The sequence below is a fragment of the Gigantopelta aegis genome, chromosome 10 (genome assembly GCF_016097555.1).
Source record: "Gigantopelta aegis isolate Gae_Host chromosome 10, Gae_host_genome, whole genome shotgun sequence".
Classification (NCBI taxonomy): Eukaryota; Metazoa; Mollusca; class Gastropoda; order Neomphalida; family Peltospiridae; genus Gigantopelta; species Gigantopelta aegis.
In genome coordinates, this window is record NC_054708.1 from 8,043,738 (window position 1) to 8,065,714 (window position 21,977).

The window sequence follows — 21,977 nt, forward strand, 5'->3', positions numbered from 1 at the left end:
AATAAATATACGTACATGTATAGTATTAATTTGAATAAATACACGTACATGTATAGTATTAATTTGAATAAATACACGTACATGTATAGTATTAATTGATTTAATACACGTACATGTATAGTATTAAGTACTTTTTAAAATTAATTTAGATTAATGGGATGTTTTTGTAATGAAACTGAAAATTCCCACCTTTTTTTTGTAAAACGACTCAAAGTCAAAGCCATGGGCATCAAGTCAAATTTGAGAACCAAAACCCTGAATAAAATCAGTGAAATCACTTTGGTTTGTGGTGGTCTAATTTCCATGTAATATGTGGACTCGTTAAGTCAATTAATTTAAGAACACAATGAAAATATATGTAATATAAAATGTGAATTTAGATATAACCTTTCAATGTACCCAATGAAATGTGCTTTTTAGCAAAACCATACAAATTAAGTCTCTCATAAAGGATTTCACGGTAATTGATCTAAAAAAGTCAATTGGTTTGTTTGTGTCATTTTTTTTAGCAAGCACTGATCTATAAAATACATTACAAACTACATGTAGCATATTGTACAGGTATGATATGTTTTGTATCTAGGTATGTGCAAGCCATATGGTATGAAATTAGAGTTTAATTTTAGTAGTTGAAAAGTATGTTGTTATTACATGTATCATTTTCCTATACACCGTTTCAGATGATGTTTTCATGAAACTTCTGTCTCTTTACTTAATCACTGTCTTATAAACTGTTAATCAAACAGCTAGAATCAAACTGTAATTATGAAATAAATAGAGGATTTGTTACAAGTTTTTTTTAATATGGAAAATATCAACCGAGTCTATGTTAATCGATATTTGTCGAGGCTCTGTTGAGACAAATACTGATTAACTAAACGAGGTTGATATTTTACATATTAAAAAACACGAGTAGTGAATTCTATTTATCCTATAACACTTCTAAAATAACATTTTCATTCAATATTTAGTAAATCAAAGTTCTGAAGTCGCCTCACTTGTAATATGATGTCATCACGATTAGCACAAATGTAGTTTGACGTTACACACTTCAACTAAATCTCATCAAAACATTACGCTCAGGTATACAAGTCTCGTTGGCTGTAAACAAATGACCCATTGACAGCAAAACATTATTAACCGAGTAAATAATGGTAAATATCAGATGAGTTTAAGACCTGGATATTATGGGTAAGTTATAGGACAAAAATGGCTTATTAAATTACAGTATGTAAAAATAATAAATAAAATAAATAATTTGTCTAATTGTTTTTTTTTCAGGATGGGAAGTTGCTGACAGTTTCCAAAGACAAAGACAAGACACAGACATTAACAAATCAAACAGTGCTGTGAGTTGTCTCCCTTAGGACTTGTTACGACTGATGGAATGTTTATTTTGTTTAACGTCACAACTAGAGCACACTGATTAATTAATCATCTGACATGTAGCCTTCAACGAAAACTCACTACATTTTTCCTTCAATAGCAAGGGATATTTTATATGCACTTTCAGGCATGGCAGAAGCAAGTAGACATTGAGGGGCGGGGATGGGGCTGACTGAGATCAATGGTGCAAAGCAAAGTTTCTAGAGGGTTCAGGGGTATGCTCCCCTGTAAAAAAAATTAAAAATAGATGTCTTGAAATGCAATTTCCTGTATTCTGCAAGAAAATTTCATCTCTGCCTTAAGATTTACTACAAATAATATTTTTGATTCAGCCCCTCCTGCTTTGCTGTGCCCGACTTTCCCACAGACATGACAGCACGTCAAGGAACATTTTCTTTTCAAAATCTTTTAGTGGCATTTTTAGTCCATTGAAAATTGATTAGCAACTACTGTTTAATGTTTTAAAATTGTGTAACGATCTCTGAAACTTGTGCAGCGAATTGTGACGCGATACGTACTAAACAATATCTTCCCTGCACACGGTGATAGAAATAAGCTGAATTTTTTACTTGTTCACCAGACAAGCACATCTAAAAATGTACTTGTCCACCAATATTTTCACTTGTTCAAAAGTGGAAACTTGCAGCATTGATACAAATTATCATACTGCTTTATATTTGTATTACTTGTCAACCGGATAACCACTGATGTACATTATGCTTGTCCAAGAAAATTTTCACTTGTCGGGACAAACGTACAAGTGCTTATTCGAATGTGCCACTACAGCCTTTGATATACCAGTAGTGGAGCACTGGGGGTAAAATGTCACCAGATAATGTGTCCACCAAGGGGGTTTGATCCTCCAATCCAAGCATCTCAGGTGAGCACTGTACTGACTGACCTAAATCCCTCCTCTGTTAGGACTGATGATGGCTGTCAAATATTTTTAATTTGTATTAACAAGGGAAGAACATTTTTAATATCAAATAACTTAGTACTTGGAAGACATCTCAACTCTTAGCAATTTTTATATGGCAGTACATCTTTTTGCCTGTCTTAGAATTTTGAAGTTTGGTGTAGAATGTACATATAAATAACTATTGCTAACAGCATCCCAAGTGCCAGGAAATGAGTGGAGGAATCTGCGACATCAATTAACAAGGTGTTGTAAGAAGAAAGTGTATGACGTCAGTAGTCCAGTCGAGGTCTGCCTCATATTGTTATGCTTGTAAAATTGATTTGTGTTCAAGGAGCATGGCACAGCCCCCACAAGCCCGATCAAATCTTTTCATGAGCAGATTTTAAATTAACATTGGATGAAGTCTTATAGCTTTGGTGGGGTGGGGTGGGGGTGGGGGGAAATTAGCTCAGTCGGTTGAGTGCTTGCTTGAGGTGCTTGCCTCACAGGATCGAACCACCTCAGTGGATCCATTCAGCTGATAGGTTTTTTCTTGTTCCAGCAAGTACACCACAACTGGTCAAAGGCTGTGGTGTGTGCTTTCCTGTCTGTGGGAAAATATATATAAAAGATTCCTTGCTGCATTAGGAAAACTGTAGCGGGTTTCCTCTGATGATTACTTATCAGAATGACCAAATGTTTGACATCCAGTAGCCAATCATTAATAAATCAATGTGCTCTAATGGTGTCACATTACAACAAAGAATACAATGCATCAGTAGGATCTGATCCCCCCAGAAAACAAAACAACAACAACAACAAAAAAACATTAACAAAAAAAATGCAAAAAACAATCTAAAAATGAAATTAAAATCTCAAAAATGTCCGAAAGGGGTATATACAAACTGCTAAAGCATCAATTTAGTAGACGTTTGGTATTTACAGGGGTGAGAGTATTAAAACCATTCACAGGTTACTAAAATTCAGTTTTTTTGGGGTGCAGTTTAAAAGGCTTTTTATTGTTAGGTTTTACCTGTATTATTTGAAGTGTTGAACTCATTAATATTTCATACTAGCTATTATATGCTATGAAATTGCTGTTGCCCAGGATGATTTGAGTTAATGCCGCTGTTTGTCATTTGAACTCTATATATAAGATGGGTTTCAAGTATTCTGTGATGACAGAACTCACTGTACATCTTGTTTTGTGTCACTACCCTCGGAGAATAATATGCAGAATGAAAGTGTTAATGCTCAATTGTCTTGTCAGAATTGGTTATCATTGTGCCATGTATTGATCCAGCGAGAGCCTGGTAAACTGGCGCTCTGAAATAAGTAAGATATTGACTCAGCGTCTCTGGCGGGGAGCATGACAAAACTTGGTGTTTGAGTAAACAGTGTTCATAGGCAACGGGTCCTCGCATTGTCGTGCCATGCAACAAACATGTGTATTGATGTTGTTATCTCGTCTTCTGTCCTTCTTTTTGTCTCTGTGCCATCACAAATAGTTTTCAGTATTGATTGTACAATAAAACTCCTCTAACCGAACCCACTGTAAACCAGAATTATCTCAAAACAGGTCACCCTGTAAGCTGGTATTCCCTAAATATTTGACATTTTTCATGGTGCCTTGTTAAGTATCAGTACAGCACAGAACTTGTCTAAACCAGATACCAGTACCTCTAAAAACAGGACTTTTTCCTTGGTCATGTGGTTGTCCAGTTTAAGAGGGGTTTTACTATCTTGATTAATTGTTGTGTTAAAAATAAATAAATATAGATTAGGTTGATATGGAGACATATAAATAGCTGTCTTTTTAGGCCAAATAAAAAGGTGTTTTTTAGGGTAGGCAGGTAGATAAGCTATAACTTGCACAAAAATTATTCCCAAAATCTGCCAAACTGTCTTGGTAAAGAGCAATAAAGTAGCATTTAAAAAAAAATGTTGCGTCTTCTCACTGTTTTCAAGATAGCAGGTAGACAAAAAGGGTTAGGTGGGTGAAAATTGTGTAAACAAATTAGGGTCTGTCAAGTAACTGGAACCACACATATTGTTTTTTTATTTTTTATTTTACTTATTCTGTTGTTGTTTTTTGTAGAATGACCAGCAGCCAAGTTGAGTTTTTCCGACTGTTGGATGAGAAAATAGAAAGTGTAAGAAAACTTTATTGTAACTATGTCCATCTGTCCAGCTACTCACCTTCTTGCCAGTCCGACCTTCTGCCCACCTGCAAGCACAATGTCCATTGGTCCAAACTCCTGCCCATCTGCTTGCCATTGCCTGCAAGCACAATGTCCATTGGTCCAAACTCCTGCCCATCTGCTTGCCATTGCCTGCAAGCACAATGCCCATTGGCCCAAACTCCTGCCCATCTGCTTTCCATTGCCTGCAAGCACAATGTCCATTGGCCCAACCTCCTGCCTATTTGCCATTGCCTGCAAGCACAATGCCCATTGGCCCAACCTCCTGCCCATCTGCTTTCCATTGCCTGCAAGCACAATGCCCATTGGCCCAACCTCCTGCCTATCTGCTTTCCATTGCCTGCAAGCACAATGCCCATTGGCCCAACCTCCTGCCTATTTGCCATTGCCTGCAAGCACAATGCCCATTGGCCCAACCTCCTGCCCATCTGCTTTCCATTGCCTGCAAGCACAATGCCCATTGGCCCAACATCCTGCCTATCTGCTTTCCATTGCCTGCAAGCACAATGCCCATTGGCCCAACCTCCTGCCTATCTGCTTTCCATTGCCTGCAAGCACAATGCCCATTGGTCCAAACTCCTGCCTATCTGCTTTCCATTGCCTGCAAGCAGAATGCCCATTGGTCCAACGTGCCCGTCTGCAAGCTATCTACCTAAGACACTCCAATATTGGTGTTTGTTTTCAAATATACATCAAACATTTGTTATTTAAATACTATATAGTATTCTCTTGAACAAAGCAATTTTCAGCCTTTAACAATAAATATATTTATTATTTTGTATATTTATATTTTCAGGGTCGAGATTATTTATCCCATTCAGAATCTGAAGACTAGTGGATACGAATATTGACTCTATAAAGAAAGAGATATTAAGACTATTGTAATGTAAAAACTTCATCCACCGTCTCCTATGTTCTTACATTGGAGATGGATGAATTCGAACATGTGTGTTTATATTACACCAAAGCTGCATGCTTTATCATACTTCATTCTTCAGGGATCTCATTGTAGCAGTTGGCAAAACAGATGTCAACTGTTCATACGTGTACAGGTAAAACTAAAATGCAATGTGACAGATAGTCAATAGTGATTATGCCCGACTGATTTTTATTTATTTAATTTTTCACGTTTTAATCACCTTTCTTTTGTAAAGCAATTTTGGTATGGATATTTGAGTTTTATAGTTACCCTCTTGGAAGATGTCATCTTGACCTGCCTTAAACACTCATGTACAGAAATGTTAAGGATCTGTCTTAAAACACTCATGTACAGAAATCTCAAAACACTCATATACAGAAATCTCAAAACACTCATGTACAGAAATCTTAAGGATCTGTCTTCCTCTTTTATAAAGTGCTGACCTTGTATCAATTCTCTGTGACTTTGTTTTAGCACACACTGATCACATGTTTATGCTAAAACAAACTGGAGATGCTGGCATGTATGCATGGGAAGGTTTTGGGAGTCAAACCTCCCCACCCCCAACTCTAGTGAATTTTCTCTTTTTCACAGTGTATTTTCCGGGGAGCATGACTCGCCCACCCACCTAGAAACATTGCTCACCAGAGCCTAGACACCCTCCCATATAAATTCCTGCCATGCCTGAGATGGTATTGATAATATCTGCAACATGCTGAATTTTGACCAATACAGCTGGATGGTATTGATAATATCTGCAACATACTGAATTTTGACCAATACAGCTGGATGGTATTGATCATATATCTGCAACATGCTGAATTTTGACCAATACAGCTGGATGGTATTGATAATATCTGCAACATGCTGAATTTTGACCAATACAGCTGGATGGTATTGATAATATTTTCAACATACTGAATTTTGACCAATACAGCTGGTTTTATGTTTTTTTAGTTCAACTGGCAAGATGTTAAATTAAAACATTATGAAGACTAGAAAATAATTTAAATATTAGACAGTCTTACTGTTTCAACTTGGTTTTCCTGCTTATATCCAATCGAGGCACAATCCTGCTGTCTTTGACACACACACCCATGCACCACCCTCCCCACACACACACCCCCCCCCCCCCCCCAGTCCCCTGCTATCTAGGCTCTGTCCAGTAGTTGTACTAACCCTGCACAGTGTGCTCACTGTATAGTGCAGGAGGTAATTAACAGAGGTCTACACATTGAGTATTCCACCAACTGGCAAACGTGTATGCTCAATGTATAGTCCAGGAGTTAATAGAGGTCTACAAATTGAGTATTCCGCCTACTGGCAAATAGGTATGTTCATTGTATAGTCCAGAAGTTAACAGAGGTCTACAAATTGAGTATTCCACCTATTGGCAAAGGTGTGGGATTTAGAGGACGTACTACTATCAGAGCTATTGACTTGTATGGTAGTAGAAGTGTTAAGTTGAGCAATAGGTAGCAGGATAGCTGACATAAAGTTGAAACATATGACCAGATAGATGCCCACCCCCCATCTTTTGGTAGGAATATGGTGTGTGCAATAAATATGATTGCACCCATTCATGGGAAGCTTTTACAAAAACTCTTATTTCAAAATAGATTCACTTTTTTATACTAAAGGTCTGTGTTTTGTGTTACCTGTCTATATGTTTGGTTTTACAGTTCAGTACAATAGAGTATAATATGACAATTCAATACAATAGAGTATAATATGACAGTTCAGTACAATAGAGTATAATATGACAGTTCAGTACAATAGAGTATAATATGACAGTTCAGTACAATAGAGTATAATATGACAGTTCAGTACAATAGAGTATAATATGACAGTTCAGTACAATAGAGTATAATATGACAGTTCAGTACAATAGAGTATAATATGACAGTTCAGTACAATAGAGTATAATATGACAGTTCAGTACAATAGAGTATAATATTACAGTTCAGTACAATAGAGTATAATATTACAGTTCAGTACAATAGAGTATAATATGACAGTTCAGTACAATAGAGTATAATATTACAGTTCAGTACAATAGAGTATAATATGACAGTTCAGTACAATAGAGTATAATATTACAGTTCAGTACAATAGAGTATAATATTACCAACATGGAATTCCATGGAATATACAGTGTACATGTATTACACATTTGTTATGTTTTATCATAGCACATTTAATCTGAAAGTGCAATAGTAACATCTTCTGTTTAAATTTCATTTCATTTCATAATTGTGTTTTCTTTTCTTGATCAGACTGAAATAATTTTTCCTACTAAGTGACTGGCCATTAGATACCATTTGTCTTACGACTGAAAGTGAGCTGGGTTTGTTGTTTAAACAATGAGCTGTAAGATAAATGTTAAGATAAATGTTAAACCTACATGTTGTATGGTGTGGCTGTGGCATATGTGTCATCACCATGGAAACTGATATCAAATATGCATGGAAGATCGCTGTGTGATTCCAGAAATCCCACACAGTCTTCTCTCCATGGGGCATGTAAGAAATGGCATCTTCATATAAGCAATACAAGTCTGTTTAGTTTACAGAAAAATTTGAACTCGAGATTCTTGGCAACTGACGTGTGCATTGCAGTAATAGCACACATCATGTTTCTAGTAACTTAGGAGGTGTGTAAAACATGTTTATTTGATAGTATTTGTCAGTTCAGTGAATCAGAAAATGAATAAGAATCCAAATGGGCATCATCCTGTAACATAACTTGCACATTAAAGCATTAATATCAAATTCCTGAATTCTGTATCAGGCAATGAATTGGGGGATCCATTTTTAGGATTGCGCAGGAATCACAAATATGATGTAATGTACAATAGATGTTTTGGAACTTCGTCTCATACTCCTACACTTCCGAACCAAAATTTTGGGATTCGTGGAAGCATGAAATCCTGCTAAACTTACAAGCTGTATATTTAAGAATAAATCACTATTGTTGGTGTCCATGACATCACAGATGTTACCTGAATTTTTTTGTACTACATTTGTGTCCACCTGGAAGTCCAATTTGACTTTCTCAGATAAACTACAACCGTTGGTGCAGCCTGTTATGCAGATTATTGTATAGCAGTACTGGTGTTATAAGAGTCCAATTTGACTTTCTTGGATAAACTACAACAACCACTGGTGCAGCCTGTTATACAGATTACTTGTAACACTTCCCCATAAATCATCTAATCATTCAGTATTCAATCTGCCATGTATGAGAAAATGTCCATTACCCCTTGACTTGCAATAATATATAGAAGTATATAATCATAAACATCGTCATTCCTTACTGTATTTAGAGAAATATCGCAATATTGGTTCCTGAACTTTTACACGTTTTACTACATCTTTTGTAATTGTAGTAGCAATATGATAACAGATGACAGCAAAATTACTACTCAAAGTTCACCTATTAAATATATATTTAAAAATAACTAAACGATCTATACGCTTTTAGAATTTGGACTGTACCAGTTTTATAGTTCCTTATGATCTCACCTGTTGAATTGTATAGTTGTTTGTTTATTTATTTATTAACTTGTATATTTATTTATCATTGCTATTAATCTGAGATAGATGTACATGTGTAATAGGGAAATACCAGATTTTATGGATGAACTTCCGATGAAGATATTGCACGAACAAGGCTATCAACTGCCATCTAAATGAATTCACTTCACCAACATACATTGTGTAGGTACAAGCGGTTTCGCTGGGTTCCTCTCAAGGACAAGGTTTTAAACCTTTGTCTTGTATTGACGCTTTGTTATCAAGGCGTGACATGAAGGCACATCTGTTTCTGTGAACTTTGCATTGATAATTATGGTTATATTTTAATTTAGATTTTTAGATGTTTAACAATCAGTATGTAGTTTATTATTTGAACCACTGGTGGGACCGGATTTGGTGGGGACAGCAAAACTATGCTTATAGGACAAAATTCACAAAAATATTGTAGACTAACTCAGGGCTATATATATTAGTATGAGCAGAACATTTTATCAAATTATCTATTAAATTTCAATTCCCCCATTATTTTCTAACACAATATCAATTATCACATGAAATTATGTGGCGAAAAAAATAAATATATATATATATATTTTTAATATCCTCATTTGGCAAATGTGTCGAGTGCCAGAGCCAGAGCTAGCCCTGTAACCAACTTGTAACATTATTTACATTATTTACATTATTTACATTATTTGATTTTTAAAATGTATCAATCTATGTCCCAGGCCAAAATGTTACCATGCTGACTAGGATTTAAAAACATGTTGAAATAAATAGAGATTATTACACGAGCTTGTGTGTCGCACTGATTTTATGAAACTCGTGTCAGGATTCTTGTACTGCCCGAGCGACAGCGAGTGTAATAATTTCTTTATTATCCAATTTATCCATAATATTATTTTCATGAATAACAAGCTAGGACCATGTCAAACTGTTTCAAAACTAACTAGAAAGAGACGAGAAAATGATGTCATAAGCGATTACACAAAGCTAAGACTGGGGAATCTACATTAAGTTATGATGTCGCTTCCTAAAATTACGTCATTTGTTGTGCATATGAAATCATTGTGACACACGTGTGTCATACTGGTTATATTTCCCTGTATATCTTGAACTATGTGGATAATAATACCTGTAATGATAAGAAAACTGAATGTTTAGGTGGGTAATTTGGGGTTGTTGGGGTTTTGTTTTTTTGGGCGGGGGGGAGTTTTGAAGTTCTACATTGTATAGTGCATTTAGCCGGAAATTGTGCTCTATAACAGGACATGTTGATTGCACAAATTGAAATATTTGTTATGCTGTATTTTTGACACAAGTGTGTCCCTGTGATATGTATTGTTGTGAACAGAGTAATATATAGCATATGTGTGGTATCATGTTTATTGGATTGTCATCAGAGGGTAATATATAACATATGTATGGTATCATGTTTATTGGATTGTCATCAGAGAGTAATATATAACATATGTATGGTATCATGTTTATTGGTTTGTCATCAGAGGGTAATATATAGCACATATATATATGTATTATCATTTTTCTTTATTCGATTGTCGTCAGATTTTCAGATTTGTTTTCAATTCATAGACTGTCAGTCTCAAAGACGACAGCTAAGAGTGTTACATGCAATATTAATTTTATTCACTTTTTGTCAGTTGGGCACTGGGTTATTCTTCACCTCATTATAATTCATCAGCTATGCTAATTATGCATTTTTGTAATAATCCAACCATTTACCATTTTATATTAAGACATTTATTACATTATTTTTTGTAAGACCTAATAAGAAATTGTGTGTTTTCGGGAACCTGACCCTACCTAGAAAAAAAGGACGACCCTATTGGTTTTTATTTCAATTTTTTTATTATTAATATACAGATAAAAAGAGTACATTTGTAACATTTTATTATTAATATACAGATAAAAAGAGTACATTTGTAACATTTTATTATTAATATACAGATGAAAAGAGTACATTTGTAACATTTTATTATTAATATACAGATGAAAAGAGTACATTTGTAACATTTTATTATTAATATACAGATAAAAAGAGTACATTTGTAACATTTTATTATTAATATACAGATAAAAAGAGTACATTTGTAACATTTTATTATTAATATACAGATAAAAAGAGTACATTTGTAACATTTTATTATTAATATACAGATGAAAAGAGTACATTTGTAACATTTTATTATTAATATACAGATAAAAAGAGTACATTTGTAACATTTTATTATTAATATACAGATGAAAAGAGTACATTTGTAACATTTTATTATTAATATACAGATGAAAAGAGTACATTTGTAACATTTTATTATTAATATACAGATGAAAAGAGTACATTTGTAACATTTTATTATTAATATACAGATGAAAAGAGTACATTTGTAACATTTTATTATTAATATACAGATAAAAAGAGTACATTTGTAACATTTTATTATTAATATACAGATAAAAAGAGTACATTTGTAACATTTTATTATTAATATACAGATGAAAAGAGTACATTTGTAACATTTTATTATTAATATACAGATGAAAAGAGTACATTTGTAACATTTTATTATTAATATACAGATAAAAAGAGTACATTTGTAACATTTTATTTAGACCCATAGGGATAAATGTATTAACAAAAACAAAAACAAAAAATGTCCAGCTGACCTACTCTACCGGTTTTGTCATGTTCCTGGAAACCCACTTTTTTGTTTTTGTTATCGTATGTTTAATATAAAACTAAATGCTTTTTAAAAAATATTATTTATTATAAAATCCAAAGTAAAATTAATTTTCCAACTAGTTTTGTGTATGCCAGAAGACAATACCAGTCTTCCGTTTTGTGAACTGTTGAAAAATATTTTTGCATACAGATGATTTTGACCGTGTTACCATAGCAATTAAATCGTGTTTACGGACTTGCTTTTCTGACGTCAGTAAGTTGTGAATACAAGAGAAGTGTTAACAGATTTAATACTGTGTAGTTATACAGTATCCATTTCTGTGGCAACCATCATATGAACATTAAAAAAAAAGTAGTAGTAGTATTTGATTTAAACAATTTTGGAATAAAAAAAAAAAAAAAAATTTGTTTTATTTAACGACGCCGCTAGAGCACATTGATTTTTTATCTTATCATCGGCTATTGGACGTCAAACATATGGTCATTCTGACACTGTTTTTAGAGGAAACCCGCTGTCGCCACATAGGCTACTCTTTTTACGACAGGCAGCAAGGGATCTTTTATTTGCGCTTCCCACAGGCAGGATAGCACAAACCATGGCCTTTGTTGAACCAGTTATGGATCACTGGTCGGTGCAAGTGGTTTACACCTACCCATTGAGCCTTGCGGAGCACTCACTCAGGGTTTGGAGTCGGTATCTGGATTAAAAATCCCATGCCTCGACTGGGATCCGAACCCAGTACCTACCAGCCTGTAGACCGATGGCCTGCCACGACGCCACCGAGGCCGGTAATTTTGGAATAGGCCAAGAACCCAACACTTAATCTCTAGTGGGGAACTCAGCTGGCCCATAAGCAATACATTTTAGCTGGTTACAATTGTAAACTATCAGTTCAGCCTTTAATATGATATACGACCAATTGTTTTTGATTTGGCAACTAAAACATTTCATACTATCTATATACATGTAAATAACAGAAGTAGGTGTGGTTCCTAACTGACATAAACAAAATGTATTTGTTTTTGTTCAATTTGGTGAAATATTTCATAAGAAAAAACATTAAATGTTACTTGAATAACACAATCTTTGATAACTTTTATTTCAGTAATTTAAAAAGTATAGCAGAAAAACCCCCAACAGATTTGTTTTGGTCAGATACATTAGCAAAATTGTTTTTAAAAATAAATTTTTAAAAGGTTGAAACAGTATGAAAATGTTTTTGAAATTAATTTCTTTATTGGCAATGTCTAGCCATTTCAGTTACTATTAGAATCATCAATACATACAATGAATCAAGGCATTTATTACAAGATATCTTGAGCAAGCACAAAGGTAACTAATCGTTATCCTCAGCTGTTCAAATGAAACCGTATCCATCTACAGTGTGGTAAAACTGCACTGAATGTATAGATACGGAAATTTAAAAAATGTCATATGAAACTCATTTTAAGTTGACTGCTTTACACAAAATTGTGACATCTTGGCAAAGTAACATTATTACACAAAGCTATTACATCTTGGCAAAGTGACATTGTTCAAACCTGTTGACATGGCTTGCAGCTACAAAATATTTGTGTTGGTTTCAAAGAAGTAGCTTACGGTTTTCCTTTTCAATATTTGTCTTCATGACTGAACTGGCTTTTTTTTATTGTTGTTTTTCTCTTCAAATATTATTACTATTATTTTTTGTTTATAAATAAACAAGATTTAGCTTTTAACATTCCCTCATTAGATACATGTATAGCAAGCATGTTTTGAGATTCTCGTTTTTGTTTCTGAAATTAGTACAAAATATGCTATTTTGTATTATTGTGACTGACAAGCATACTAGATGTGCTGCCCGTTTGTATTATTACAAGATTATGGACTGTGAAACTGTGCTAATTGGACTGTGTACAAAATATTTATTATTTTAAGCTTTTAACTGGATTCATTCACCTCTTGAGATTACCTTTCAGAGTAATAAAATGATTTGTTATAATTTGAGTTTCTTTTTAATTACTATGTTAGACAACAAATTAGTCACAGTTTAAAATGTGCTGAAGTGTCGGTGGACTAAAACTGAGAGTAATTTAGATACTGTCATACTCACTCACACACTCTCTCTCTCACTCACTCACTCTCTCTCTCTCTGAGGGGTGAGATGTAGCACAGTGGTAAAGCGGCTGGTCTTGGATCCATCCCCACCAGGGAGCCCATTGGGCTATTTCTCATTCCAACCAGTGCACCATGACTGGTATATCCTGTCTGTGGGATGATGCATATTTCCTAAGTTTTCCTAAGACCATATGTCCAAATTACCAAATGTTTGACATCCAATAGTTGATGATTAATAAATGAATATGCTCTAGTGGTGTTGTTAAACAAAACAAACTACGTGTCATGCTTTCAGTCATCTTTGTCACCAGTAATGATCTAATGACTTCTAGTTGCAAGAACTTTGTAATAATTCAAAGTGACCACACTATTTCAGTAAATACACAGCATATCTACACAAATATTTATGTAATACATAAACAACAATAAAACAACGTCAGTTTAAGAAGGTTTTATTATAACAGTATATAAGTGATAACTAAAACATTTACAAAGTTTATTTTCCAAACCAGTTGGAGTGCATGTACGAAACATGCATAGTTTAAAACTAAAAGCCACATAAAAATTAATTTAATGCATGACCTTTGTTTCTCTGTATGTATTTGTTTGCTACAGTAGTAAAACTAAAAAGTAAAAAAAAAAAAATAATGCCAATAAGTATTTGCACCCAGATATTTATAGAATCTTATCGATTTTTTCCTGGTACCATTTAACTTTTACGAGTTCAGAAAAGTTAAGAAAATCTGACATAGCAAATAAGTATTCATGTTGGAGTTACAAATCACATAAACACTGTGGACTCGGATCTATACAGCTGTAAGCAAAGATGTATGGGGTGGCACTTTACTCAGAAGAAATGTTTCACGACACCATGATGTCTATAGTTTAGAGTGACACAAGTGTCGGAGAAACTAATTACCTAATTACCGTACATGGATACTAGCAAAATTCAACTTCAGTAATAATCCCACCTACCAAAGAATACAATGTATGAGAAAAATCTGCCCTAAGTACTAAATGCCTCAAGTACTAAATGTCTCAAGTACTAAATGCCCCCAAGTACTAAATGCCCCAAGTACTATAGTCATTCTCTAAATATGTTTTTTTGTAAATAATTTCAGTTTGGTTTAATGTAAAAAAAAGTAAAAGTGTTTTAAAAAAAAAAAAAAAAAAAAAATATTTTTGTGTCCAATTTAGAAATCAATCGGCTCAGAAATAAATAACTTGTAGTAAATTTCATAGTAAATAAAAAGGTGTTCGCTGTAGGATGGACTATAAATTACCATCATAATCACTTACATGAAGAGATGAAATCCCATATTAAATCTCTATAGACCTCCCAAACAGACCAATGATCATTACTTGCTGTCCCGTCAGGAACAGGTCATCATTTTCCGACTAAGGACTGGACACAACAGGCTGAACCAGCATATGCATAAGAGGTTCTGGCTGGTACCTTCTTCCATGTGCTCGTATGGCGAAGCAGAATAGACGACCAAACATGTCATCCAAGACTACATAAACCTACACCAGCTGAGGGAGACTACCTGGACAACTACAACAACTCTCAAGAAGAAGCTGTATGGCACAAGAAGTGATCTACAGAGAACAGTATCGTTTATAGTCACTGCTGGCCTCGACGTGTAGTCAACAAGCAAACGAAAAGAAGAAATTACTTACATGTACATCTATGTCTTTCAGTATCCGTGGATACAGAATCACATTCTTTGTCTTTTATTATAATAGTTATATTTTCATATACCAATAAATGTATATATTTACACACTAACTATTAAACACATTCGGCTTGTGAAAATTAGATATCCTCAAATATCTTGATACATTAACCATTTAGCACAATTTGTTTCTCAGTTTTGTTTGTTATATAAAATGATTAAAAGGATAAAGTGAATAAAAAAAGTACATTATGATCTATATTATAAGAACACAAACATTTAAATCACAAATGTTAAAAAAAAAAAAAAAAAATAATAGCACTTGACTGCAAAATAAAGACTCACTATGAGAACCAACCCCCCCATACCACCCCCCACCCCTGAAAAAAAGAAAGATTATAAAATATACTGCACTCTGTTGAAAATGCACCAATCAGATTTGTAGTTGTAAAAAGGATACAAGAAAAAATCAAACTGTGATAATAATTATTTGATAGATTTTGGATAATTGGTTGAATAACCCCAAAAATTGTTCACAAGGGTTAGGATTTGTGTGTTTCATAGCAACCTCACACACATGTAGGGCTCACCCTGTCCATTCCAACTTAGCCAATTGCTAATTTTTATGCTAAGCGGCTACAACATTTAGTTTTTGGCTAATAAAAGCCACTTTTGAATATTTTTCAAGGATATTCTCTATGTATTTGAAAATTGGCTAAAACTAAATTTCTACCATTGTGAGCCCAACACACATACAACAGCAATAACAAGTAAAAAAATAGCCGGTATGTTTTGAATGAAGCGGAGTATACTTTATATTGCACAAGATTTCTGTAATTGTCATAGCATACTACATTTGCCTGAAAACATTTTCCATTGCACATTGTATATAAGAATATAGGATACCCAAGACTACACATTCAAAGTTTATAACTAAATCTAACTTTAAGCATAGCTCTAATGTTTGAACTGAACAAATAATTGGGACCCAGTGTGTTGGTTTTTTAATGATATTATATGGTAGCCAGAATAGTTAGCTTTCAGTCAACAATTAATAATTATGTGTTTGAATCTTACAATGGTGATAAACTTCTATTTTATTATTATTAACAAAATTTGCTACATAATTATCTAAATTATTCAGTGGTTTACAAGTTTGAACATAATAGAAGAGAAATAGTTTTATGAAACAAGTGAATTATTTCAGTGCAATTTTCAAACAAGGTTTCTAATTTCTGATAACATATAATGCGATTTAAGTGTGATGAGGAGAGAAATAAAATCTAGATTTTAGTTTTCTTGGTTACCAGACAGATCCTGTATTTCACTTGCTGAGCCTAATTACTTTTTAAAAATAACAGCTAGCTCTGCCACTCACCAAATTTGTCAGGTGTAAATTTTGGGAATAGGTGAATTTTATTTTAATATGACGAAAAAGTAACTTGTAACAATTGGTATTTTGTTGAAAAATAATGACCGGATTTGCATTTGTTGACATAATTTGGTGAAATGTTTTGCTCACCCAGGACTAGCCCAAAAATTATTACCGGTATAAACAAAATGATACGAATCAATCACTTTGGTGTTGATTAATTTACTGTATAAAATAATTTTCCAAAATAAAAATGTTTTCCTACCTACCTACATGTACCCTATTTTCAAAATAATATAAAATAAGATGTTTTTAATTCAACCTTATTTTTTTTTTATCATAAAAGGATGTACGAAGAAGCATTAAAAATGACATTATTTTCAATAAATGTCATACATAAAGGCCTATATACAGAGATGAAAATGGGTTCTGAAAAAAATAATCCAGAAATTTTACTACTAGTACTGAGTTTTGGCCCTAATGTTAGGCTTGGACAACGATCTAAAATGGTGAATACAGTTCCGAATATATGTAAAGTATCAGCCAAAACCATATGTTAAGTTTTGGATAGAGAAAATAGAATTTTTTTTAACAAACAGCAGAAAATATGGAAACACTTTACATACAATTAAAAATCCAGAATTGCGGATAAATGTAGAAACCTTTCATCTCTGTATATAGGCATAATGGTATGGAACAGTATATGGATAATAGTCATCATTAAGCCATTCAAATGACACGGAACAAGACTGAGAAAACATAATTAGCTTTAATGTTGATCTTTCTGAATATTAGCTCATTGTTGAAGTAAAGCACTGTTGCATCACATACTGTAAAGACTTCTAGGTTTCAATCAAAATTCTAAACAAGTTTTAAAACATTTCTTTTAAGTTCATGAATTTTTACATAAGACATTCTAAATTAACAATCAAATTTTATTCTTACATGCTTTCTAGTTCTAAAAGAAATGTTCTGTGATAGTAAATTGCATAGAATTTATTTCAAATTATATAAACATAAAATGTTACATGGTCATATTAAACAAACATTTTAAAATAATTATCCAATACTGTCAGTAAATAATATATCACTTCCAAAAGACATCTGCTGGACATAAACATATAACACTCAGTTATTTTAAGTCTGACTCCATCTTGTTTAACCACATATCTCTGGTAGTATTTCTGAACTCTCTCTTGCAACCAAAATCAACCATGATGGCTGGGATTGTGGGTAGAATATAACCTCACACACTGTGCTCTGGACCCACTACTCCGTACCGCTCCTGTATCCCCACAAACCAGTGTCCTAGAATGGCCAGTGTGATACAGATATGTGAATTATGAATGTCGTCTGATACTGTATATGCTGGTGTTGGTTGTCGTATGATTTGGCTTTCACTTTAATCCGATACAAGCCGCCATCTCGGAGAGGCACGAGAGTAAACACCACGCCTTTACCGCCCTCCATTCGAATCTTGAACTCGAGTTTTGGGTCGTTGTCGAGTATTTTGAAGGTTGTGTGAATGAGCATGACGTTGTCCTGGTTGAACGCCGTCAGTCGAATGAGATCCTGGGCGATGTTGCCGCTTGGCAGTGACAGCGTGTGGAACTGAATCACATCGGCGTACTTGGCTCCGGGTGGACACGGGATTTTCGGATTCACACACTCAAGAACACAATACCTAGAACAAAAATACAATAACAATCATTAACATATATGTAATAATATATCATCAGTCTCTTAGTATAATTGCCTAACTAATTGTCATAGCTTTTGAGACCAAAGGAAAAAACCCTGATTTTTCAGTGTTCGAGATTAAATGTTTTGGCCAGTATCCCAGTTGGATACTAACATTTCAAAATCTGGTATCCCACCTGAGAATTTAGTATTATATGGTATCCCGGTGGGATACTGGGTTCTTGAAGTCTGGTATCCAAAATTAAATTCTGGTATCCCGGGGATATTGGGATATCGTTAATCTCGAACACTGTTTTTATATGAACAGAAATGAATTCTTTAAAGATTATTTGAACAATAAATGATTATGAGTAATCATGAAAGTAATTGCTGATTATGATTACATTAGCAATGTAATCGATTACAATCGATTATAATTACTGATTCATCTTAGTCTTGTTTAAAGAATTCAGTTTTGTTTATATAAAAATCGTTTTTTTCCCCCATTGGTCTCAAAAGTTCCAAAAAAAAGTTCCAGAATAATGTTAAGAGGCTAGTGAAATAATGTTTTTCAAAAATCACAATTAAATGTGATACAGTATAGAATCTAAAGGAGTAGCCAAGATTTTTTGTTTGGGGGGTGGGGGGTGGGTGGGGGTCTGATGAATTCTTGTAACGAACAAGCATTGAAGGCACAAGACACTAGGAGGAGTTTTCGGGGGCATGTCCCCCAGGAAGCTTTGAAATCTAGAGGCTCGAAAATACTATTTTGCAGCCATCTCATGGAGGTTACATGCTTAAAACGTCAATATCAATAACCAGTAAAAACGTTTGCTCCAACGTTAGCTATGGTTCTGAGCATAACAGTCTTTGGGAAAGTGAATATAAATACTGATGAATTTTGAACTTGCTGAGTTGTAGGATCACTGGCATAATCCTTGGGACAGGGAATAAATACAGATGAATTTTGAACTTACTGAGTTGTGGGATCCATGGCGTAGTCCTTAGGACAGAGGATAAATACAGATGAAAATTTAACTTACTGAGTCGTGGGATCCCTGGCGTAGTCCTTGAGACAGGGAATAAATACAGATAAATTTTGAACTTATTGAGTCGTGGGATCCCTGGTGTAGTTCTTGGGACAGAGGATGAATACAGATGAATTGTGAACTTACTTAGTTGTGGGATCCCTGGCATAGTCCTTGAGACAGGGAATAAATACAGATAAAAATTGAACTTACTGAGTTGTGGGATCCCTGGCGTAGTCCTTGGGACAGGGGATATCAATACAAGAGTATGATCCACGTGTGTTGAAGCACATCTTCTCAGAACCACATCTGATTCTCTGTTCAATACACTCATTTATATCTGAAACAAACCAACCATAGAATGATGAGAAACTGAGGATGAAATATTTTCTTTTAAAATGATGTTGCTAATTTAACTTATTTGTGTTCTTATATCCAATTAAGTTAAAGTATGTTGCCTTGGGCACACACATCAGCTGCCTTAAATGTCTCTTCAGGACACATATGTTAATGGGTTAATGAATGAGAAGATACCAACTGCCACCACATGTGTTATTCCAGCCAGTTAGCAGCAAGAAATCTTTTATATGCATTTGATCACAGGACAGCCCTTGATATAGAACCCACGAAGCACTAATAATATGTAACTGCCATACAAATTGTTATAGCTTATCATCTAATGCTGTTGTACAGATAATAATAATTTTAATTCTGAGACATCACATACTGTAAGTGTTTAAAGTGAACGGGCCTATGAAGTATTTAAAGATCTACCTACCCACACACTTATGTCTGTCAACACCGAGCCTGTAGCCAGGAGGACAGGTACAGCGATACCAGCCGACGATGTTCGTGCAGTTGTACTGACATGGGTGGTGATCCTTTCGGCATTCATTGATATCTGAACACAACAAGTCATGTGGTGAGAAGTTAAAACATAAAAATACATTCATTGATATCTGAACACAACAAGTCATATGGTGAGAAGTTAAAACATAAAAATACATTCATCGATATCTGAACACAACAAGTCACATGGTGAGAAGTTAAACAATAAAAATACATGTCTTTTGAAATGGTAAGATGATGGAATGATGAAATAGGTGAAACATTATAATGGTGAGATACAAGTGAAACATTAAATGGTGAGTAATCTAACATAATGTGATTATTCAATAAAAGTGAAACATTAAAATTAATTACAACAAAATATGCTGTGATTATTAAATAAAAGTGAAACATTAAAATGAGATATCACAAAATATGCTGTGATTATCAAATTATAGTGAAACATTAAAATGATGCAATATTGTAAAGCATACTGTGATTATAAAAGTGAAACATTAAAATGATTATATCACAAAACATACTGTGATAATAAAATGTTACAATGGTGAGATGCAAGTGAAACACTGAAATGGTGAAATATCACAAAACATGTTGTGATGATCAAATATAGATGAATCACAAGATATTAAAAAACGTGATGCGAAAATTAAAACAAAAGGGAAAAATGGTGAAATATCACAAAATATGAACCAACAGATACAGGTGATGATCAAATATTAGTGAAGCATTAAAATGCTGAGATATCACAACATATTCTATGATAATAAACCAAAAACATGATGATCAAATACTGGTGAACCACTAACATAGTGATGTAAGGCACAACTTACTATGATGATAAAAAAATAAGTGAAACAATAAATGATGAGGTATCATTAAAACATCGTGTTAATGATCAAAAAGTGAAACACTAAATTGATGAGATACATCACAAAAGATACTGTGCACATATTGATCATATAAAAAGTAAACACTAAAATGGCAAGATATCACAAACCATGATCAAGTATCAGTGGTCGGATTTCACAAAATAATCAAATATAAGTGAAACACTAAAATGGCAAGATATCACAAACCATGTTCAAGTATCAGTGGTCGGATTTCACAAAATAATCAAATATAAGTGAAACACTAAAATGGCAAGATATCACAAACCATGATCAAGTATCAGTGGTCGGATTTCACAAAATAATCAAATATAAGTGAAACACTAAAATGGTCAAATACCACAATATATATTGAGATGAACAAATAAATGTGAAATGTTTATTAGTAGACATTAAAATGGTAAAATATCACAAATAAAATATTGTGATGATTAAATATTAATGAACACTAACATGGTAAAATATCACAAAATATACTGTGATGATTAAATATTAATGAACACTAAAATGATAAGATATCACAAAATATACCGTGCTGATTAAATATTAATGAACACTAACATAGTAAAATATCACAAAATATGTTGTGATGATTAAATATTAATGAACACTAACATGGTAAAATATCACAAAATATATTGTGATGCAGAGATGGGACGATTACTTGAGAATGTTATGATTACGATTACAATTACAAGAAAATTTAAATCAATCAATTATGACTGCGAATACATTGTCCAGCAATC

The 21,977-nt window shown here is 33.6% G+C and overlaps 2 protein-coding genes across 2 annotated transcripts in view; one reads left to right on the top strand and one right to left on the bottom strand.

The window, feature by feature from the left end:
- Nucleotides 1-10,913, top strand: part of LOC121384453 — a 75,354-nt gene extending 64,441 nt beyond the window's left edge. Inside the window, exons 4-6 of the mRNA XM_041514852.1 lie at nt 1,282-1,349; nt 4,383-4,437; nt 5,282-10,913. Coding sequence (XP_041370786.1) covers nt 1,282-1,349; nt 4,383-4,437; nt 5,282-5,320 — 162 coding nt within the window. The 3' untranslated portion in view covers nt 5,321-10,913. The remainder of the gene's footprint in view (nt 1-1,281; nt 1,350-4,382; nt 4,438-5,281) is intronic.
- Nucleotides 10,914-14,175: 3,262 nt separating this feature from the next.
- The window catches only part of LOC121382926 (hemicentin-1-like), a 140,748-nt gene continuing 132,946 nt past the window's right edge, over nt 14,176-21,977 (bottom strand). Inside the window, exons 68-70 of the mRNA XM_041512607.1 lie at nt 20,274-20,396; nt 19,709-19,835; nt 14,176-18,471 (exon numbers count right to left, since the gene is read on the bottom strand). Coding sequence (XP_041368541.1) covers nt 18,096-18,471; nt 19,709-19,835; nt 20,274-20,396 — 626 coding nt within the window. The 3' untranslated portion in view covers nt 14,176-18,095. The remainder of the gene's footprint in view (nt 18,472-19,708; nt 19,836-20,273; nt 20,397-21,977) is intronic.